Source organism: Nelumbo nucifera, chromosome 7 (assembly GCF_055504915.1).
Source record: "Nelumbo nucifera cultivar China Antique chromosome 7, China Antique-T2T, whole genome shotgun sequence".
Taxonomy (NCBI): Eukaryota; Viridiplantae; Streptophyta; class Magnoliopsida; order Proteales; family Nelumbonaceae; genus Nelumbo; species Nelumbo nucifera.
In genome coordinates, this window is record NC_142655.1 from 1346902 (window position 1) to 1368556 (window position 21655).

Sequence of the window (21655 nt, forward strand, 5' to 3'; positions counted from 1 at the left end):
CCCACTTGATAAGGTTCCTAGATATTTCTTTTCAATGCTTTTGGTTTTATTACGAAAATATTACTTCTGACTATTGGATGGATGGTACTTTGAACGGGTGTAGATTGGGCCTGGGAGTGAAAAATATATTTCTCCAGGTTCGTCTTTTTGGAGCTTCTACAATTGAAAGAAAGAAGAGGGTTAGGATTTCTCTAAAAGAGATTCTCTGTTCCAGAGGAAAGAAAAAGGAGTGTCGGTTGCTTGTAAATCGTTTTCCTTGGAATGATGTTGAAAGATTGAAGGGCAAGAAGCAAAAGCAATAAAAGAAGAAAAGTGAAAGACAAAGCCAAATGGCCCATACAACTGTCACAAGTTGGTGCTCCTTAAACTTTAATTATTTGCAATACTCTGAATTATCAAAAAACTCCTCATGTTCTGTTGATTAATTAGTTACACCCATTACGTTTCAATCAAGGTTCAAAAAATCGATACAATATTGTATCTTTTGGGTTCCAAATCATTTTTTTTAATAAAAAATATCGTTTTTTTTTTAATTCTCAAAAACCAAATTAAAAAAAAAAACAAAAAAGAATTTCATGTGTATTTAAATACTGATATGCCTATGTTGATATGCAGAGACATATGGATACTTTGAATCATGGATTCATAATGGTAGCCTTTTTTTATAAATTTTTTTTTTTTTTTTTGTAAAAAATGGGCTAGACAATAGTTACTGAGTAGCCATCTCGGCCCCAATGAGAATACCCCCATGTTCTTCATAATGGTAGCCTTTTTCTTTATGCATCAAATAGGTTCTACTCCACTAAACAACGGTTAGAGAAAATAATTGAGTCCATCCAATGATCATTTAAAGCATCAAAATATTGAATATATCATATCCATATCCAAGGTCATGAATACCCATACACCCACATATAAAAGGGATATGGGGGTTTTCTAAGTTTGGGCAAGACTGCCCTGATCCCTTTCAATCTATGAAAAAAAAATAATAAAAAAGAATATCAGTCTATATCGATACACACCGACTATTATCAATATTTTAATAATTGCTTAAGAAGTTGGATATTTATTTGACTAAATAAATTACCTAATGTGAAAAAAATGACAGTAACTAGAATTCTAAAATCATCATCATCATTAACACTAAAACTCCAATAATGATTAAAAAATATCAGATGACTGAAACTTATTGACGACCTTTTCGGTCTAGATGGTGATTGAAGAGAGATAACTCCTTTATAAGTACAAATACCATTTGTAAATATTAATATTATGATGTACTGTTATTAAAGTTTTATAATTTGCCTAAAATATGTAAGAGACAAAGTTGATACACTATGGCATCGTTGCCATTGCTCTTGAAAATGAGTTACATCAGTATTACATCGAAAAAAAACGTACTTCAAGAAATAAACATTTGTTTGGAACTATTTTTTTTATAAAAATTGTGTTCTAAGCCATGTCTCAGAAATTGGGAAGATATGGTTTAGAGCAACGCCAAATTTAACATTTTCTAGAGCTGCAGCTCGTTGTTGCCAACAGAATAATGATGTGGCATTGGATAATGGGTATCAGTGCTGAAAACGTTTCTTAAAACATTGATACCAAATAAAAAAAATTATTATTATTCCAGGAAACATATTAATTGACAACACTACTTCTAAACAAAAAAAAAAAACACCATTTTCTCAGAAAACTGTACTTTCAATCCACACATCAGCCATGTTATATTTACAACATCAATGCCAAACATATACTACGCTCAATTCGTTCTTGTTGGTATGTTATGACTCGGATTCCAACTAGGGTCCAGCTCCGGCATGTGAGGGGCAGGGCACCCCCAGCAGTTGGATTTGTCTCAACTGACTATGCGAGGAGCATCATTCAATAAAAAAAATCTTTACTCGATCCGTTTCCATGAGGAGTGATGATTACACACAAAGAAAACACTCACCCCAGAGCTCGTCGTGTTTAACACTCGTTAGCTCAGAGTAATTAAGCCAGTGACTGATAACCTTTCTGGTTTGGTCCATAATTCCATGTGCAGTTTGTCAACTCAAAGCGGATTCCTGGAGACGTAAGCATAACGCATGCAAATTGGGACTTAACATTTCCACGTTCGATGCACTAAATTTAACCTTACAGCTCTCCTCCAACTGGCTTCAAATCTAGTTCAGTTTGAAAGAGTATAAATATAAATATGTAGAGTATAAACCTTTGCGTCTGTTTGGCATCGTTGCCGTTGCTTCAGAAAACGGCGCCATATTAGAAAAAAGCGATGTTCGAAATATGCAGAGTATTGCTTCTGCATAGTTTGGAGTAACACCAAATTCGACGTTTCCTGAAACTATAGCTCGTTGCTGTCAATAAAGATGTGAAGTAGCAGTGATGTGGCACTGGATAATGGGTACCAGTGCTAAAAACATTTCCTAGAGCATTGATACCAAACAGAAAAAGTTGTTGTTGTTCCAAGAAATGTCTTATTTAACAGCAATGATTCCAAACAAAAAAAGACACCGTTTTCTCGGAAAACGGTGCTTCCAACCTATACATCAGCGGCACTGTTTTTTGCATCTGCAGCATCGATGCCAAACTTATACTTTATATTTTGTATTATTTTGTATATATTTATACTATGCATAATCATGGTTGTGCATTTGCTCGATCAGACACTAGCTGAGTTGCTCTCTTGAAAGTTGGAAGACCAATCAATCTACATGGGTATAAAACTAGAATTCAGATTTCCTCTTCACATTCACTTCACAGCATGTTGTAGTCGCATATTGGGAAAATTTCTTTTTCATTCATTAGAAGATGCTTTTAATTTTAATGCAAGGCAACAAGTGCTATGAGGTGGGTGTGAGCACCATTCTATGAAGAGGAAACCCAAATTCATAAGACTAAGGGGGTGTTCTGTGATGAAAAATTGGTGGGTGTGGACTGGTCCACACCACACCCTGTGGCAGGGACCAATCCACACCCACACCATATCCCACAGTTGTCCTAAATTATGGATAGATTGTGTGGACCGGATTAGTCCACACCCACAATGGCGTTTTGTAGGTGTGGTGTGAATTAATCCACACTATAATTTTTGATTCCATGTATTTTATATACATTTTATGAGAGATCTACATAGTTGATCAAAATGTCTAATTTTTGCATTTTATATAGTAAATAAATTGAAAAAAAGGCATCAATATATAGACAACAATTACATTTTTTAAATAATTAAAAAATATTATTTTAAATATTAAAAAATAAAAATCAATATTTTAAATAATGAAAAAAGAATTGAAAAGGAGAATCATCGGACTTGTGCAAGAATTAAAATGAGAGTAATTAGACCTATGTAATGCATGTGCATTACACTGAAACATTCCCACAAAGTGCGAGAAAATATTGTGGACGATAAATTAGGGTATGGCCTGTTCCTATCCACACTATTTTGTGGACGGGTCCCATCCATACATAACAGAATACCACATCTTTTCTTAGAAGACTCGCAGCAAGGAACATCTCTTGTAATTAGATGTTGTTGTGCATGAGGGAGATGTTCCTGATGTACAGCTGTTGTGTCTTGTGGGTAGGATATCCAGAACTCCCCATACGATACCCAATTGTTGATCTGTAAATCTGCAGGACCAAGAAACGAATCAAATGGTTCCATGTAGGAAACAAACGGACCCTTTCCAATGTTAAATCAACAAATGGATGTCAACCTCCTAAGTCCTAATTTGTCATTGTCTCGATGGCTAAAACGGACAGCCCAGAAAATGGTAGGAAAAAAAAGTCGAAAGGAGAAGAAAGAGCCACGATTGTCTTACCTGAAGAGCACAATCTGGACTTCTCTCCTTCGGCTTGGAATACAACGTTTTTTTTTTTTAATCTTTTATGTAATAATTGATAAGATCAGTACATATGCTGTATAAGCCCATTGAAAGCGTCAATCTTCTCTGGGGTATGTAACATCAATAGGACTCCTAAACTAGTCCTGCACCACAAACCTTCCATGCTTCCAATGTTGAGAAGATTTGGTACTACCAAGGAGATTAGTTGAGCCAAAAAATAGGTCTAGACATGGTCATAACCCTTTTTCTGCATTGATTTGGATGGTGGAAGAAAAAGTTCCAATCAGCGATGTTTGTTAGCTCGTGGCCTCTTGAGTTTGTGACTTCTGAATTAAATATTTTAAGGGAGGCGCTCTCTCTCTCTCTCTCTCAAATATATTGAGTATTGAGTATCAATTCCCAATCTGATCATTACTCTTATAATTAACATAGAAGCAATTTGCTTCATACCCTTGCCTCGTTGGAGGGATAAGATTGTAGACAGCAAATTCAAAGATCTCACATACTCAAACTACTACTCTTCATATGAAACTTCAGGGTAATTGTAGAATTTTAATTAAAGGTTGAAATCTCAAATGCATCAACGTGACACCCGGGAAGTTTTTTGGTGTTTGGCTGTAAATTGAAACCAGATGCAAAAAAAGATTGTCAACCTTGGAAACTCTGGCATCTTTCTCTTGGAAGATTGAAATCGTAAAGGTAAGCATGGGCGGGCCATAAAGGCGACAAAATAAGTAGAAAAGTAGAGTGTGATGGTTGTCGAATGATAGTTGGACAAGGACAAAGGGAACAGCCGAGTGTTGGAAATTGAAACTTAGAATAAAAGTTGGGTTCTATCCGTGTAGTGTGTACTAGTGTATCATGCATCCTCATTTCTACTGTGTCGAGGGATGATGTGGCAAGATGTAAACAATTCTTCAGAGACTCCCGAGGTCCACCTGTGAGATTTTGACAAAAATAAACCCTAAAAAAAGGGGGAACATGTGGTCCGAAGTCCAAACCCCCGAAGGCGTAGGCGTCTCGATACTTTGAACCCTATTAAGCCCAACTGGGGAGAAAAGGGCCAATACTGGAATCAAAATATTAGAACCAACTGGCCAAACTCTCAGTCAGCAATGCAACTTCGGCTTAGGTTCTTCGCAAGTCAAGGCTTCCTTCATGTGAACCACTAGACACCAAGTATGCACACCACATGGTCATTATTTTGACACGATATCCCAAAACTTGAGAAAAAATCCTGAAAGGTGAGATTGTTTGCGGAGCAATCCATCAAAACAGTTAATGCCTGCAATCGCTCTAAATGTAGCATATAAACAGAACAACAAATTTACCAAAAATTAATAAAACAGAACAGCAAAGACAGCTTCCCGCTTCCTACCGACTTCATATATATAGCTCAACTGCTCAAGGACTAGTTTGTTCTTTGTTGGTTGACTCCACATATTCATCGCTTGCCATTGTTTGCCCGACCATTTGCTGAAGGCTGGTGCATCTTCTTCTCCTGGCGATTATTGAAACTAAGCCATCCGTCACATATAAGAGTACGAGTGTCCCTGAACAATTTGGTTAGCACTAATCGATCCTACACCTGCTAAAAAGATCTTAACACAAGAAAAGAAATATCATTGGTGTTTGGAGATCCTTCCCCTATTTCTAAGTGTGGCTGAAGTGCAATAAGAGGTGGTTTTCCCAAATGCAAAATAATATACAAATTATAGATGCGCTTGGATTTACATGGTTGCGCTTGCTCGCGTCCCCCTCAAAACTCCGACAAAGAAGAAAAAAGGGACAACAGCTTCAGTAATAACCACTAGTACATAGGGCATACGAAAAGGTATAAAACAGGGGAAAAGGAATATGGAAAAAAATACTACCAACCCTTGAGCATGACCAGCCTGTTCCATTGCATTTAATAAGGTCCTTCCTCCTTCCATTGGATTAAGCCCAAGAATCTCTGTTCTCCCAGTTTGCATCGTAGTTGAGTTCGAGATAGGGTTGCAGGGTGACCGGTAGAAGCTCACTACTCCACTGCAGGAGATCCTCTAGCTGAAGATGACTCGCCCAAGGAAACGGATGCCAATGAAGATGCCCACACATGGGCATTCTTAGCTCCTTGATGAAAATTCCTAGTTTTACACAATTTCGGCTTGCTCCAAACCCTCTTGACATCTATCACATGAAGCGCATGTTCCAACAACTGGCTTGTCTCTCCAAAGATTTCCAGGTTCAGGCGGGGGATATATGAGAACCAGAAAGCCTTCAGACGAGATAACATCTCAGGGAACAAGTATAGTACCGCCCTCAAGCAGAGGAACAATATGGAGAAAATTAGGTATGGTTCCCTTGCTAGAATCACTTCTGTGGAAGACTCCCTCCATAACTGAAGAAGAGATTTCTCACCACTTCCCAGGGTGCTTGATTGATCCTCAGTGAAGTATTCAACTGGCTCGAGTCCTGCTTGGGAAACAATAAGATTAAGGTATGCCTTATTTAAATTAAACCACGAGTGGAGAAAATCAAATCCATACATTTGTTTCATTTTTGGATAACCACTTGCCTGTTATACTCTTATAAAAGTGTACGAGGGACGTGAGATCCTTGGGACCATGGTACCGTACTTTTCCTGTCTGATTTATCATCACTATTGACGGCAAGCTGTGAATTCCATACCTTGAGAACACACTGTACATTACAATGGAAGCTGGTAAATAGAACTATTGGATAAAGTCAAGCCCCAAAAGAATTCAACATCATCTAATTATGGAAAATCAGTCTAACTCCTCAACCCTCATTCTCTTGTTTTAAAAACTTATACAGGCATCGAGGTCCACCAACTAAAGTATCCATTTTTTTAACCAACTTATGGTGGCTCTGTTGGTAGGATCTTTGACTCATTGTAGCAGAGACCTGGGATCAAACCCCACTGCCATCACGGGTTTTTTGGGGCGAGGGAGATGAGCTCTACCCACTGTTGTGTAGCCCCATGAAGCCAAAAAAAATGTATGCATTTTTGGAAGCCTCTTGGCCATAAAGCTGTTGTAACAAGCTGATTGTAATAATCAGTCTACGGTTTCATGTTGGCAATCATAGAGGTATGATTGCCACCTTGGTATGGCTGAAGATTGTTCAACTGCCAAATGTCTGAATGCATGGAAATAGGGAAAATAGTAATAGAATAAAATGAGATAACATCTCCCACCTTGGCATGGCTGAAGATTGTTCAACTGCCAAATGTCTGACTTGAGGAAACATGGAGCTGAGGGTGTCAAATGTGGGTCTTACACCATGTGAAAATGGACACCAGTAACTGTAGAAGAGTACAGAAGCGTACGTGTTCCTCCAATTGGAGCCTAAAGCTCTTTCAAGTGAATCTCCATCAACCTTAAAAGGGGGCAAAAACAATGTCAAGAAATAAGAATTATTTCACTTTGCACTCAAGACTCAACCAACAAACCATTTGCAAGGTTTACACTCTGCAAATCCATAAAGAGAAACTAATTAAACAATAAGGCATACAGAACTAATGAAAAGAAATAACAGTCAATGGAAGATTTTCATGAAGCCCAAATGTGAGAACAACATGTTGACTGAAGAGGTGCAGGGCAAAGCAAACCAATCAGGCAGAGAGAAGACAAAACAGCAATTCTAACTGATTCAAAGGTGATTATATTAGTGAAAAAAAAGGTGACTATAAGTTAGCAAGGGAATATTGCAATATACATGATTACTCTATCAAGAATCAAAACAATCAAAAGACAATAATCAAAGCTCTTATAGGAGAGACAGAAGCAGTCAAGCAGAGGCAGCTAGAACCAAAGACAAACCAATACAGGAAATATCTGAACGATAAAATGCAAAAGAATAATAACTGACCCCTCACAATCTCAAACAACAAAGATAGCCCCAAAGTATTGCAGCATTAAGATGAGAACGGAAATACTTTCAATGCCACTATGGGTAATCATAAGCTAAGGAGAAAAAAGATTTAGACCATCTAAATTAGTATCATGAGCTTTCCTTGATTATTAAGTAGACATTACCATACTGAAGTTACAAAACTGTAGCAGATTTCTGCAAGGATGAGCCCAAAACCAAGTAAATATCATGACAGAGAAGTTGGTCATCATTTACATATCAAAACCTTGAGTTATTTCAGTTTTTTATACAAAAACTGAGTAACTGACAACTCTTACCACTGACTCTTATAAAAATTATTTTTCCCATTTTAATCCTCACCATTGATTTTCCATCAACACATGTGGAGTTTATAGAAATATCCAAAGAACAATCTTAGACACATTTTCCAGAAAATGTCCAAAGAACAACACGTGAATAGTAGGGGTAGTTTAAGAGATTTACCCTTAATATTATTTCATATAATTATAGACAGAAACAAACAAATAAAGCTTTAAAATGACCCTGTAGTTGTACTATTGTAGTTGACTAGTTGACCTAGTTGATGCTTAGTCATCCCAAGTGACCATATCATGAGTATTGACTGACTCGTTAGTGGTGTAGTCAATCTGGCCCTCAACTAACTAACCAGCACTTTGATAGCACTGAGAAGATCATACTTGCCAACCACCCATTGGGAAGAGATAAAGTTAAAGCTGAACAGCTTCAAGCTTGGAGTCAACACCAAACAACAAGTTATAAGAAACAATTCAGTTTTCATTAGTTCTCAAAAGAATGTAAATGTTTACAATGATATTTATCGATGGAAATCAAATCTCCTTGAAATCTATGGGATATTTATCCTCTTGATAGATGCAACTATGGGCTTTGAGGCTCATAGGTCTTAGGCTTGAGCCTTCCTTTTAACCCATCTTCTCTCTATCATATTTCTACTTGGGAGGACTTCTCAAAATGGGAATTCAAAATACCACTTAAAATTGCTGAAAATAAAATTCAGAGATGACACTTCCAGCTTGAGTAGAGACTATAAGGACAATATCCTAAGTTTGTAAACCCCATACCAATTGTACATAGGGAATGGCCTAGATAAAGGATTCACCATATTTAGCCATGAACACACTTCCCACACTGCCATGTTCTCTCTAGGTCTAGGAGCAATAACACATAAGGACCACAAAGGGGAGGCATAGAAGCATAGCTCCAATTAAGCAAGCCTAAGCAATAAGCAATCCCTCCCTAAATACACACTGAGATCTTTTAACAACAACGATCCGTGTCCCTATCAAAAAATTATTTACAGCTCTCTGTACAATGAGCTTTTGTGCATAAACCCATAGAGCATTAAGAATTTAAGACGACCCAAAAACTCACACAGCCAAGAAAATGGGGCTAGAATTACTCTAAAAAAAAGCTATTACATTTCAATCAAACCCTAATGAAATCAAAAGATGAGTTTATAGCATGCTCAACAGGATGGTCCTTGGCAGTGTTTTAAAAGCGCAAAGTGAGGCGAGCGCCTTTTTGAAGCAACACGCAAAAATACAAAAAAAATTGTTAAAAATAAAAAAATGCCAAAAAAATGAAAAAAATAAAAAATATTAAACATAATGTTAATAATAAATATAAACTTAAATTTTAAAACTAATGGTTTAAAAAACCTATTATCTAAAACTAAAATACATAAACATAACATGTAAAGCATATTCAAATGAAAATTTAAAAATAAAATCAAACATATAAAACATTTTCAAGCATGTAAAACCCACAATCTCTTTTTTTCCTCAATTGCATTACTTTAAGTAGCTAATATGATGTAAAACATATTACATTCCTGATTCTATGAGTTGCCTTTGTGCCACGCCCCTCGAGGCAAGCCCAAGCAAGTCCATGTTCAGGTCTTAAATTCTTAATTCTCACACAAAAAGTAATGATTTTATAATTTTAATTGCCTTTTAAGAAGATATTTTATTAAGATGAATGAATGAACAACATTACCAAATAGAGGGTTCTTGAAGCTTTGGTGAGTGAGCAAATGTGAGAATTAAGAATTTAAAACCCAAACATGGACTTGTTTGGGTTTGCCTTGAGGGGCGTGGTCGGGGGTCCTAGGGTGGAGCCCCCAGCCCAGCCACTAGGTTCAAAAAAAAACAAAAAATGTACAATTTTCAAAAGGCGCACCTTTTGAAAGTGTTGCACCTAGGACCTGGGCGAGGCATCTACCCTAAAATGCGCCTCACCTGTGCACCTAGGCCCTAGGTGCGCCTTTTAAATCACTGGGATTGAAACACCCTAATGTTCCTTTCTAGCCACATAGCCCAAATAACAGCCAAAGGGATCACAACCCAACAAGTTTTGCCCTTTTTGTTAATCCCACCTACACTACAACCATTGAGCATCTCAAAAAAAACCCTTGGTTGACACCACTAAAGATAAATGCTACCCAATAAATGTCGCCACACTTTGCTAGTCAAGGCACAATGAAGAAATTAGATGATTGGAATTTTCGGGCCATTGCTCACAGAAAGGACATAAGGCACTATCCAGGACAGCACTTGTCCTAGATAAGTTCACCTTAGTTGGATATTTGACCAAGTAGCTACCCAGACTTTAAAAAAAAAAAAAAAGACTTTCGAAGGAGCCATATTTTTTTTGATAGATAATGAAAATGATAATTTTATTGATTAAAGAACTAAGTATACATACAATTCCCCACTAAGAGGCGCGAGGTGCAGCCTCCTAACTACAACAAAAAGCTTACAATTGAGCCTAAAAGAGTTGATTCCTATGTACTCCTTGTTTAGCTAGGAGGTCTGCCAGCCCATTTGTCGTCTTCTTTTCCAATGAACTGTGACTGAAATATTTGAAGTCAGCCACTTAAATCTTTTCAAAGTCCCCTTGTACAGCTAGGCTACCGTCTCTGGTTCTTTTAGCCATCCAACAACCAATTTGGAATCACCTTCAATCATTAAATGCTCCGCTGCCAACTCTCTTGCATATTCTGCTCCTTGTAACACAGCTTGGAGTTCTGCATTTATTGAGTCTCCCCACCCTATAGGACCAGAAAATAGAGCTACAATCTGACCCTCTTCATTTCTAAAGACTCCCCCTATTCCAGAAAACCTCGGGTTGCCCAAACTACTGCCATCAAAATTTAGTTTAATGACGCTTGCATCACGAGACTTCCAATCCACCACCGGCTTGCTTTTGACTGCAGAACTTTTATCCAGTTGTTCCCAATTTCTCCTTATGTCATCAAAAGTGTAGGAAGAGAACAGATCCAAGGATTTTACCCAATTTATGGCCCTACATAAGATGCTTTCAAACACACAAGTTTGATCCCTCTCCTTGTCATTAAAGATTCTAGCATTTCGTTCCTCCCACACAACCACACCAAAGTACCTCTCACACACTTCCACAAAACTCTTCCTCTTCTCTTTGGTCACCTGAAATTTGTAGGATCAAAAAGATTGCAAATCTACATCGGTTCTGTCCACCTGCACCCTAAAAGATCAAAAAGCTTTTCCCAAAGGCCTACAACAAAAGGGAAAGTGATTAGTGAATGGTAGCAACTTTCCTCGTTTGCTTTGCAAAGGGTGCACCAGTTAGGAGAGATACAAAGACTAGGTCTTCTTTTTTGCAAAACATCCAAAGTGTTGATTTTCCCAACAAAGGGCTCCAACTTTAGGAGGGACAGGTTTGGACCAAACTTCCTTGCTATGAAAAGGTTGAGGCAATGGAGGGGAGCACAAGGAAGCAAAGAAGGAAGCACAAGAAAAGGAACCCGAAGGAAAAGGCTTCCAAATACGGGAATCTATAGAAGAAGGGTCCAAGCAAACGGAATCAATGGTTTTAAGGAGCAAAGCAACCTGGTCAAGCTCAGAATCTCTCAAGTCTCTTCTAAAGCCCATATTCCAGTTTATGCCAGAAGCAGAGGAAGAGGATACGAACCTTTGAATTGGCTTGTTTTTAAAACATGAGATGGAATACAAAGAAAGAAGTCCTTGAGGGCACAGTCACCAATCCAAACATCCTCCCAAAACAAAACCCTATCTCCAGTACTAGTATCATACCTGATCAGGTTCAGGAAAACGAGAAGAATACTATGAATAGCCTTCCATGGGGATTTCAGCGTAGCACGGCGAGATACACCAGCATCCCATTCGTTGTCTACCACACCATGCATGCTCCTTACCACTATATGCTAAAGCCTCTCCCTTTTTAGAGGCCACCTCCACAGCCATTTACCTAGTAATGCTGTATTTTTCTTCCTTAGATTGCGTAATCCCAAACCCCCTGCTCCTTCCTCCTACATACTATTTCCCACCTAACCACATGATCCTTCCTCCCTTCCCCTGACTCCCACAAGAAATCCCTCATGATTTTCTCTACCTTCAAAATCACCTTTTGTGGCATTCTAAAGATGGAAAGAAGGTAAGTTGGCAAGTTTGCAAGAGTAGCTCTAATTAAAGTGATCCAACCCCAAAGAGAAATGTAGTTTCTCTTCCAAACTGCCAGCTTCTTTGTGCATTTTTCTAGGATCGAATTCCAAAATCTTCCTTCACTTAGATTATCTCCTAGAGGCATACCTAAGTACTTCAACGGCCAGCTAGAAATAAGGCAACCTAAGGACTCTGCTACCTCAACCAACTCCTCTGCCTCCCAATTTACCCCCACTACACAACTCTTTTCAAAATTGACCTTCATCTTCAACACACATTCAAACAACTTTATTACTCCTTTCAAGTTTCTAGCCTTTGAGGGATCTCCAAACTCTCAAAAATTGATTGTATCGTTCGTATTTTTCCAAACTGCCTTGTAAGATGAGCTACTTCCACTTGGTAGACCATTACAAAACGAATGAACTGAAAATGAGCCTGAACTGTGCCAACCCCAGATTCTGGAATCTTCCTCCCAAGGGTTACATGGCAAAAAACTGGGTCATCTCAGCTCCCAATAATTGAAATACCAACAGAATGTCAGATTCCTCGCTAGTCTGCCCCTGTCTAGGCTGTAAGACTCCACAACTAGGGCCTCTTGTTGCAAGCCAATAATCCATAAAAAATAGAGGGGGAAACAAGTCCTTGAAGAGGAGATCAGCACACCAGGCTTCATTCCAAAAACTAATATTGTCACCCTTTCCAACCTTAATCTGATGCCTCTCAATAATTGAGGAAGGCAATTGCAAATGCCTTTCCATGGATACTGAGGAACCTCCACACTCCACCCATTTCTGCTCAAGCCATATTTTTCCACAATAAACTTCCACCCCAAACTATCAGGTTCAGAACTGATACGCCAAAACCAGTGACCCAGTAAGGCAATATTGAAGAGCTTCACAGTTCACACTTCTAATACCCGGACGCCATCTTCTAAGGGTCGGAAAACCTGATCCCACTTCACCCAATGAGTTTTGGAGGGCCTTTCCATCCTGACCAGAGGAAATTCCTCATAACTTGCTCCACTTAGCTGCAACTGAGGATGGAATGGGAAATAGAGACATATAGTAAGCCGGCAAACTGGTCAAGACACTTTTTATAAGTTCTAGTTTTCCTCCTTTAGACAAATATTTAGATTTCCAAGATATCAGCTTCCTCTCCATTTTTTCCAACACTGGATCTCAAATGCTTTTTGATATGCATGTGGCTCTTAAGAGCAGCCCCAGATACATGGAAGGGAAATGGAAAACTTTGCACCCCAGTTCCTCAGCTAACTCCTCTGTGTTAAACACCAGGCCAATGAGAAGCATCTCACTCTTGGCTAAGCTGACTTTCAAATCTGATACCCCCTCAAACCAGTATAAGAGGAACAAAGCAATTATGTAATACATTTTCCTTTACAATTTATTTATTACTCTACATCTTTGGCTGCAATTTCTGCATATAAATGTGTAATATATGATTGCAACATTCTTGGATAATCCGGTACTCAACTCATGGGTAATGAGCACAAAATTTTGGGGGGAAAACAACGAAACCTATCATTAACCTTATATAACTCCACTTTAGAACTTGAGTTTGTTTGCAATCACAGTCTAGAAAAAAAAGTCTCAGAAAAATTCCTAAAGGCAGATGACATGTTCCCTCCCCCCCATCAGCACATAATTGGCAGATAAAGACATATGAAGAGAAGAGATGCTTTTGTGTGTATGATTATGACCACAGACACATTTTAAGTATTCCAAAATCATCTGCTTTTGTGTGTATGATTATGACCACAGACACATTTTAAGTGTTCCAAAATCATCTTATGATTAATGGGTTATGAAAGCAAACCTGGATATCTAGTTGATCTACTACAACTTGATGGTAGTCTAATAATGGTACCTATAATTTTGTCTCCCCCGTTGACAACAGAAATTTATTATACTAAGGATAAAAATGACAATAACAGGAAATGGGGGGATAGAAAGGAAAGATGCAATAAAGACTACATCAGGATAATGGCATCATGGTAAAAATTTAATTCTGAAAAGCCTCCATGCAACCATCTCATTGTCCAACGCCTAGGCTAAGTAGAACAAGATGTCCATATACAAGTCAGCTATCAGATTGTTGATAATGTAAGACATAATCTAACATGATGTTTTTGGAGTACAGACGTTGTGTCACTCTACTCTTCTTTATGGAGAAGTAAACAATATACATAATCCAAGTGATAGTGTTAGGGAATGCATAAAGAACAACAGTTACGGAAACTTGACAATTTTGCCTACATATAATTAAAAAGGGGCTAGATTCAAATCTTCAAGAAGAAACCACCAACAAGGTTCTCTTTTTTGATAAACAATAGTCCATATGCTTCATAATTCCTTCAAAATCTAGCTTAAAACAGAATTCAACATAAGTATAAAAGTCAACATTCAACAACAACCAAATGCTGCATTTATATCATCCCAAATTCCGAAAGTTTGGAAACAAGATACCACCAGAGCCAAATAGCCTCAACATGTACAAACTCAACCGATACACTTTATTCTGATTCTCCATTTTCCAGGACACAGATCCCAAAACAGCATTAAAAACCCTAATTCGAGAAAAAAAACAAGATACCAACCCGAACTCATAAATCCCTGCCTTAAAAACCAATAGCCCGAAAGACGAAAAAATGCAATAATTGATACACCTCCAAAAAAAAAAGAACTCAAAGAGAAAATAACAAATAAATAGAAAAAAGTGTGTTTCTGCAAGAAAAACATAACTTTTTTAAGTTATAATTGAAATTCAAATTCTAAACAATCCCTAACAAATTAAAAAAAAATGTTAGATCCAAAAATTGTTTTCCTCCGTTGCATATGATATAAAAAAACATGCAGCCCAAATTCAACACCAAAACAAAGATTACCGACAAAGCCCAAAAGGCAAACAACGAAATCCAACCAAAATCCAAGTTTCGAACGTAATTCCTGACAAAGATCAACAATAACACCAAAAAACCGCAAAAACCATACCTCGATAGCTGGAGACGGGGAGATCTCGACAGGGCACTGATGCTGAATCCTGTTCAAAAAGAGATGAGACTGGGGAGGGCAAATAGACGAAGACGAGACCAAACGCAGCGCTGAAACGAAGGTGATGCAGAGAAATAGAAGCGAAGCCATGGATGCCACCCCAAAGGTAAGGGAAGAAGAGAAGAGAAGGGAATAGAAAGGAGAAAAGCGGGATGAGAAAAAAAAAAAAAAAAAAAAAAAAAAACAAAGGAGAGAAAGAAGAAAATCAGCCTCTCTTTATTCTTTAAATAAATTCCTCTTGAATTTCCCCTTATTTTTATCTGTGTTCGGTGTTTCTGTTGCGGAAGACCTTCTCGCCTTCCTTTTCTTTAAATAAATCTCTTTCTCCTATCTAACTCCCTTTCTTTCTCCTTCGCTCGCCGTTCCAATTCAATCTCAATCTCTCTCTCTCTCTCTCCCACACCGAGACCTGCTTTTTTTTCGCAAATCGCAACTCACCCATACACATACATATCCCTCAAATCCTAATGACGTAAATTGACAAAATTAGCCCTCCCTTGTCACATTCCAAGTTCGGTACAAAGGGGTAAGTTTTAAGAAAACCCCTAGTGCGTTTTTGCAAACGAAAAACTCTCCTGCATTTGAGTCTTGATGTGAGAATAGCTTTATAGGTTTGGGTTTTCAACTTTCAAGGTAAAAATGAACACGCGGGAACAGACAACTTTTGTTGTTGTTTTTTTAACCCTTTTCTTCTCCATTCCAGATTTCCAGTAACCCAGTTACCATGTTTAATGGTTTTCTGTTCTTTTTATTTGGGTTGCGGTTAAGGGTTTTAATATTTATTACTTAAATATTAAATCCTTACCCAAGCTTTTTTTATAATAAAATATAATTAATTGAATGGCACCTGCAAGTGGAGAGAGAAAAATAAATAAAGTTTTCAATGTTTATCTTGAGATGTAGTCAAGGCAGGTATCACCCACCATTATCATTATATAATAAATTTTTTTATTTGATAATGTTAATAAATAATAATAATATAGGCCACCAATATGGGAGTCCGGATCTGATCTCACAAAACAGGTTGAGATGTGGCTATGGGAGATCTGAATTCTCTGAGGAATAGATCCGAATTCTCAATATGGGGTATTGGAATGGTGGAGTGGAGGATTTTGGGCCAATCACATTACACCACGTCATCTTAACATATGGGACTTGGGACCCATGTGTACACATGGAGCTGATACAGTGTATTGTGATTTGACCCAATATTACAAAAACTGAAAAGAATTTAAATTAATACAGATCTAACCTTTGAAATGGAATGGTGAAATAGTACTGATGTAAATAACCCTATGTATTTGAGATAAAAACTTGGGATGAGGATGATGATGACTTTGATGAAATCCAAATGTTAAAATGTAATACTATTCAAATACTGTCATAGCTATCCAGAGTTCCAAATAATCTTACCAAACTCCACAGATTCCATGGTGAGAGCTCACCTAATCATGCTAAGAGGCATTATTTTGTATTAATTGGACCCATCGAGTGTCTAGTCTCACGTCTCGACCCTCCAAATCAATAACAGTATTATTTGGATATGCAAATATTGGTTTCACAAAGTATAATAATAAGACAATTTTATGATATTTGTCAAGATATGCTTAATAATTAAGATAAACATAAATACATAAAATTCCCATAAATGCATAAATAACATTAAATTTAAGGCTTAAATGATATTATAAACAAGTACGAGAACATAAAACACACACAAACACAAATTTAGGTTGTATTTGATATCGATACTCTCAATACTCATTATGTTTTTTATTGTTTTGTTGATGCTTTTGTGACTATTATATAAAACAAATCAAACCCATAAACTATTAGTATTTAGCATATCATAGGGTTGAAAATTTGACATATCAATCAATATGCACCAATGCATTTCAATTTTCAATATTTTGACCATTGTGATCGATCCAAAACATTTTAGGTAGAAACATCAATGGAGCCAATATATCAAGTGTGAACTATTATGATATACACTCGGGGAAATGTTGGTATTAGGGCTGTTTATAAAAAAATTCAAACCGATCAACCTGGTCTGATCCAATTCGAGTTGGCCAATTTTTCTTCATCATTGGTCGGTTTTGGGTTGTAAAGATGAGTAAATCAACGGTTTGATTCAATTTTGATTTTCATGTGTGTAAATCGAAACCAAACCAAACCAAACTGAGTTATCTAACTACTTATTACTTAACTAGGTTGTCTCTATCCTAGTTAATTACTAACTTCGTTTTTTACTTCTTTGATTCTTTGTAGTTACTTATCTATTCTTTCTAGTCTTCTCTTTAGGATTGGCATTAATGGCAAGCATTTCAAGGCAAGGAATCCCTAGTCCCTACACCTTTACTTCTTTAGAAATATTTTTTGGAAAAATTTAAAGAAATGATCCCTACTCTCTAAGGACATTTACACCAAATAGGCAATGACAAGTAAGTGTCATTTCTTTCCTAGATTAGAAGTCTTCTTCCAATTTCCAAATTTCATTATTCTTTATCTTTGACTATTCTTTTCTTGGTCCGCCTCCCTATTCCTTAAGGCTCATAATTGCAGTTATGACCTTTACACCAAATAGGCAATGCCAATCATGCTGCCATTTTCAATGAGCAATTGCAAGGTTTTCAATATCATGAGTGTTAAAGCTTGAGATTGGTTGAAACTGATCCAAACTGACTCAAACCGATCAGGTCAATTTTGCTTAGTATAGGATCGGTTTCGGTTGCATCTTTAAATAATACAACCGGGTCGAATCAATTAAAAAAATACTAGTAAATTGACCCAATCCCACCCATGAACAGCCTTAATTGATATAAGGGAATGGATTTATATATCACAATTATATCATCACACGATAACTGTAATTGTGCTACAAGTCTATTACCATGGATATATAACTGTAGCGATGCACCAAGGTGTCCTCTTTGTAAGACACATTTTTCTGCCACAAAATATATGCAAATACAAAAGTTGCAATATAAAAAAAAAAAAAAAAAAGAGTCCACAACAAAGCATGTAGGATCTGTAAAAAATGCCTTGCACATAATATAATATGTGGTAAGATCGTAAAGGAAGAGGTAGTTGCGGTTTGCACAAGCTAAAGCTAACAAGTGGTTCCCACCATAGGATCTGATATGTGTCCCCATTGAATCAACCTAGGCACTTGAGAAATTAACTGCCTTAAAGAATATTTTGGAATCTTTCATCCCATGCACGTATATGTCCTCCTCTTCTTCTATAGATATAGGTACTTTTGGGTCGGAGGAGAATAGGTATTAATCTTTTTCAAAGGTAGGTTGGGGGTATTTTAAGGGCGGACAAGTGTCAAAAATTTTTTTAAGTGCTCATTTAACATGCTTGCAATTTTGTTTCTACCTGACCCGAACTGCATTTTGACACCCATTCACTCGTTCGACCATTCATTCTTGCTCCCCAAACTTTCCTGACCGAACCCTAATCTACTATTTTCATCTCCTCCTCACCTTGAAACCCAAGACCACCACCACCACCTTGCAGTTAGAAAACGGAAGACTAATAATTTAAAGTTCATAAGGTTTCAATGAAAGTTTAACATTTATGCATTAGCCTCAGAAGGGAGGTTAAACTTTAAATAATAAGCAAAAAACTTATTACCTAAAAAAATAAGTAAAAGGTTAGATTTTTGAAATCCAAAACTACCATTAACTACTATTAAGGGGATGGACTTACCATCAAATATAATTCAGTTTTAGCCATTCCACTAGTGCCATCTTGTTATGGTCTGACACAGGCTTAGCCTTGCCTATGTTTGGCAGACTTATGTTAGGGACATCACCATCATTTTCGCCTGTAAGATTTTTGGGAGAACTGATGTTATCTTCAAGCAGACCACCAAAAGCTTAACGTACTCTTTGAGGAGGGGTGGTCGACCTCCTTGGGTGCCTAACCTTGGCACTCCTAGACCATCATCCCCTTGCGGGGTGGCCCTGGTTAACGACTAGCATGGCTACTAGGGTTCCTCATGAGCGCACACTTGCTCATGGGGATAGTGTTGGACCGGCACTGCGCTATCGATACTCAAGGGAGGCTTGGCATACGGGCTTGGCTCAAGCATGACCCTTCACCACGCCAGCCCCTTCCCCAAGTTGAGTGAGCTACCCGTTGCCTCTAGCGCACGGGTGTGTTTCGGCCCAAGCGATAGCCTATCAACATGGCACACAGGTGTCCATCATCATCGACATACAGGAGACCCCTCACATCGGTGCCTAGTCACCTCTTCGGCGCATAGTCGCCTTGCATTATGGTTGTCCCCCTTTAGCATGTAAGTGGCACCTCCCATGGACCAGTCTGAGCCAGGAGAGTGCCCCAACTTTGGTGGAGCCATCCCATCGGGCAACTCCTAGCCTCTAAGCGCATCAAGGCTTGTCCTGGCTTACCTTGGCCTGGACGCCGCACAGGTTTCTTCCGCTGTAGAACTACCCCCGTGACAATGTGTCAATCATGTTAGAAACTGATCAGTGTGCTAAGTTACATGGATGTACAACTCAAACTCAAAATAATCCCTGTATTTGGCAATCTTATAGTTGAAAGTATGCAATGGATTAGACTAATTAGATGACCTAAACCGCTTAATATTATGGATTTTATGAAAGTAATTCATGATTGAGATTAACCAGAGCGTATGTAAATTAATGAAAATCCTCAATTATTCTAATGTTGTTTATGATGACCAATAAACATTTTGATGTAGTTTGTTCAATCTGCAATACTACAACTATTGAACAATTTCATTCATGTTCCTTTTTATTTATTTCGATAAAACAAAGGAGGAACTTCATTCATGTCTAAACCAATAGAAACCCAAATTTTATGATGACCAATAAACATTTTGATGTAGTTTGTTCAATCTGCAATACTACAACTATTGAATAAGTTCATTCATGTTCTTTTTTATTTATTTTGATGAAACAAAGGAGGAACTTCATTCATGTCTAAACCAATAGAAACCCAAATTTGTCTTACTAGAAGACAATTGATGGAAATATAGTTCATTTATTCAAGAAGGTTTTTAAAATTAGATTGGACAGGGAACCGTTCTGAGTCTGGTTCCCGGGTTGAATGGTCCAATCATCCTGTCCGAATGGGCAGCCCATTTTGACAAAAAATAAAATTTTTAAAAACCCCATAAATGGTCAAAAACCATTCTCGGGTCAAAGGGTTCAATGGTTCGACCATCCGATTTAGTGGTTTATTGACCAAATCAACGGTTCTTTGCCAAATAACGATTTTGGAATAAAATGAAAGCATTCAAGTGATTGGTTCTCAGTTTTCCCGGTTGGATCTGGTTTTGAAAATATTGCCTTTATCTGTAAGGAGATTTTTATTGAAAGTTTACTACCCCTCAGCATCAGCCATAGGAATTAACATTTTATTTTTACTTGACTTGAAAGCTAATGTTAGGCCTTCATTTTTGAGCTCACATCAAACCCATCCAATGAAATACTGCCACGACACCTATTTGTTTGAAACTCAAATTTAATGGAGTCTGGACTTAACAGCAGTCCGGACTCTAAAAAGCATTAAATTTTATTAAACCATTCAATTTTAATGAACTCCTCCTTTCTTCTTCCTCTTCACCGCCACTACAACCAATCGCCGCTCTCTTCTTCGGCCCTCCTTTTGCCTAAGGTGATTGCTGAGAAGAGATCCTAATTAAAACAAGCTGATGGAATCCTGATGAAATGTTTCTTTACTTCTAACACTCCTAGTCATGATGCTTCACTGTTGTTTTGCCCATATGGCTAAGGAATTGGGTTCTTTTGAATTCTATTTCTCTATAATCCTCTTATTATCAAAAATAGGGGTGTCAACGATATTCGAAAATCTGATTTCGAATTCGATATTTGACATAATCGAATTGAATTCGGATAATTCAAATATCTAATCGGTCGGATTCGGATATCCTATTCTTACCGAATAGTTAATTGGATTCGAATTTGGATATGATCTTATTCAATTCGATAAATATCCGAATTTGACCGATTATTTAATTCTTATATATAATATATAATATATATAATAATTAAGTTATATATTTATATACTTTATATCAATAACATATTTATTTTATATATTTATTAATTATCTAAAATAATTAATTAATCGAATTCGCTTCAAATCGAATATTCAAATATTTAATTGGATTCGAATTCGGATATTAATTTTCAATATCCGTCGGATATCGAATCAAATTCGGATATCAGATTTTCTGATCGGATTCGAATTCGATCGGTTTACACCCCTAACCAAAAAAAAAAACACTCCTATTAGGGTTTCCCACTCTTCTTTGGTCCGTCTTAGGGCCGAGTGGCAGCCTCGACCCGAGCGGAAGTGC

General features: G+C 37.4%; 1 protein-coding gene across 1 annotated transcript; it reads right to left on the reverse strand.

Annotated features, from left to right (window-relative positions):
* Nucleotides 1–5053: 5053 nt before the first annotated feature.
* Nucleotides 5054–15709, reverse strand: APRL5 (APR-like 5). The gene is made up of 4 exons (XM_010259352.3): nucleotides 15214–15709; nucleotides 7051–7232; nucleotides 6409–6533; nucleotides 5054–6305 (listed from the first exon to the last, which is right to left on the reverse strand). Exons 1-4 carry the CDS (start codon nucleotides 15361–15363, stop codon nucleotides 5872–5874), a joined length of 891 nt encoding a protein of 296 aa, XP_010257654.1. The 5' UTR covers nucleotides 15364–15709; the 3' UTR covers nucleotides 5054–5871.
* Between the last annotated feature and the right edge of the window lie 5946 nt (nucleotides 15710–21655).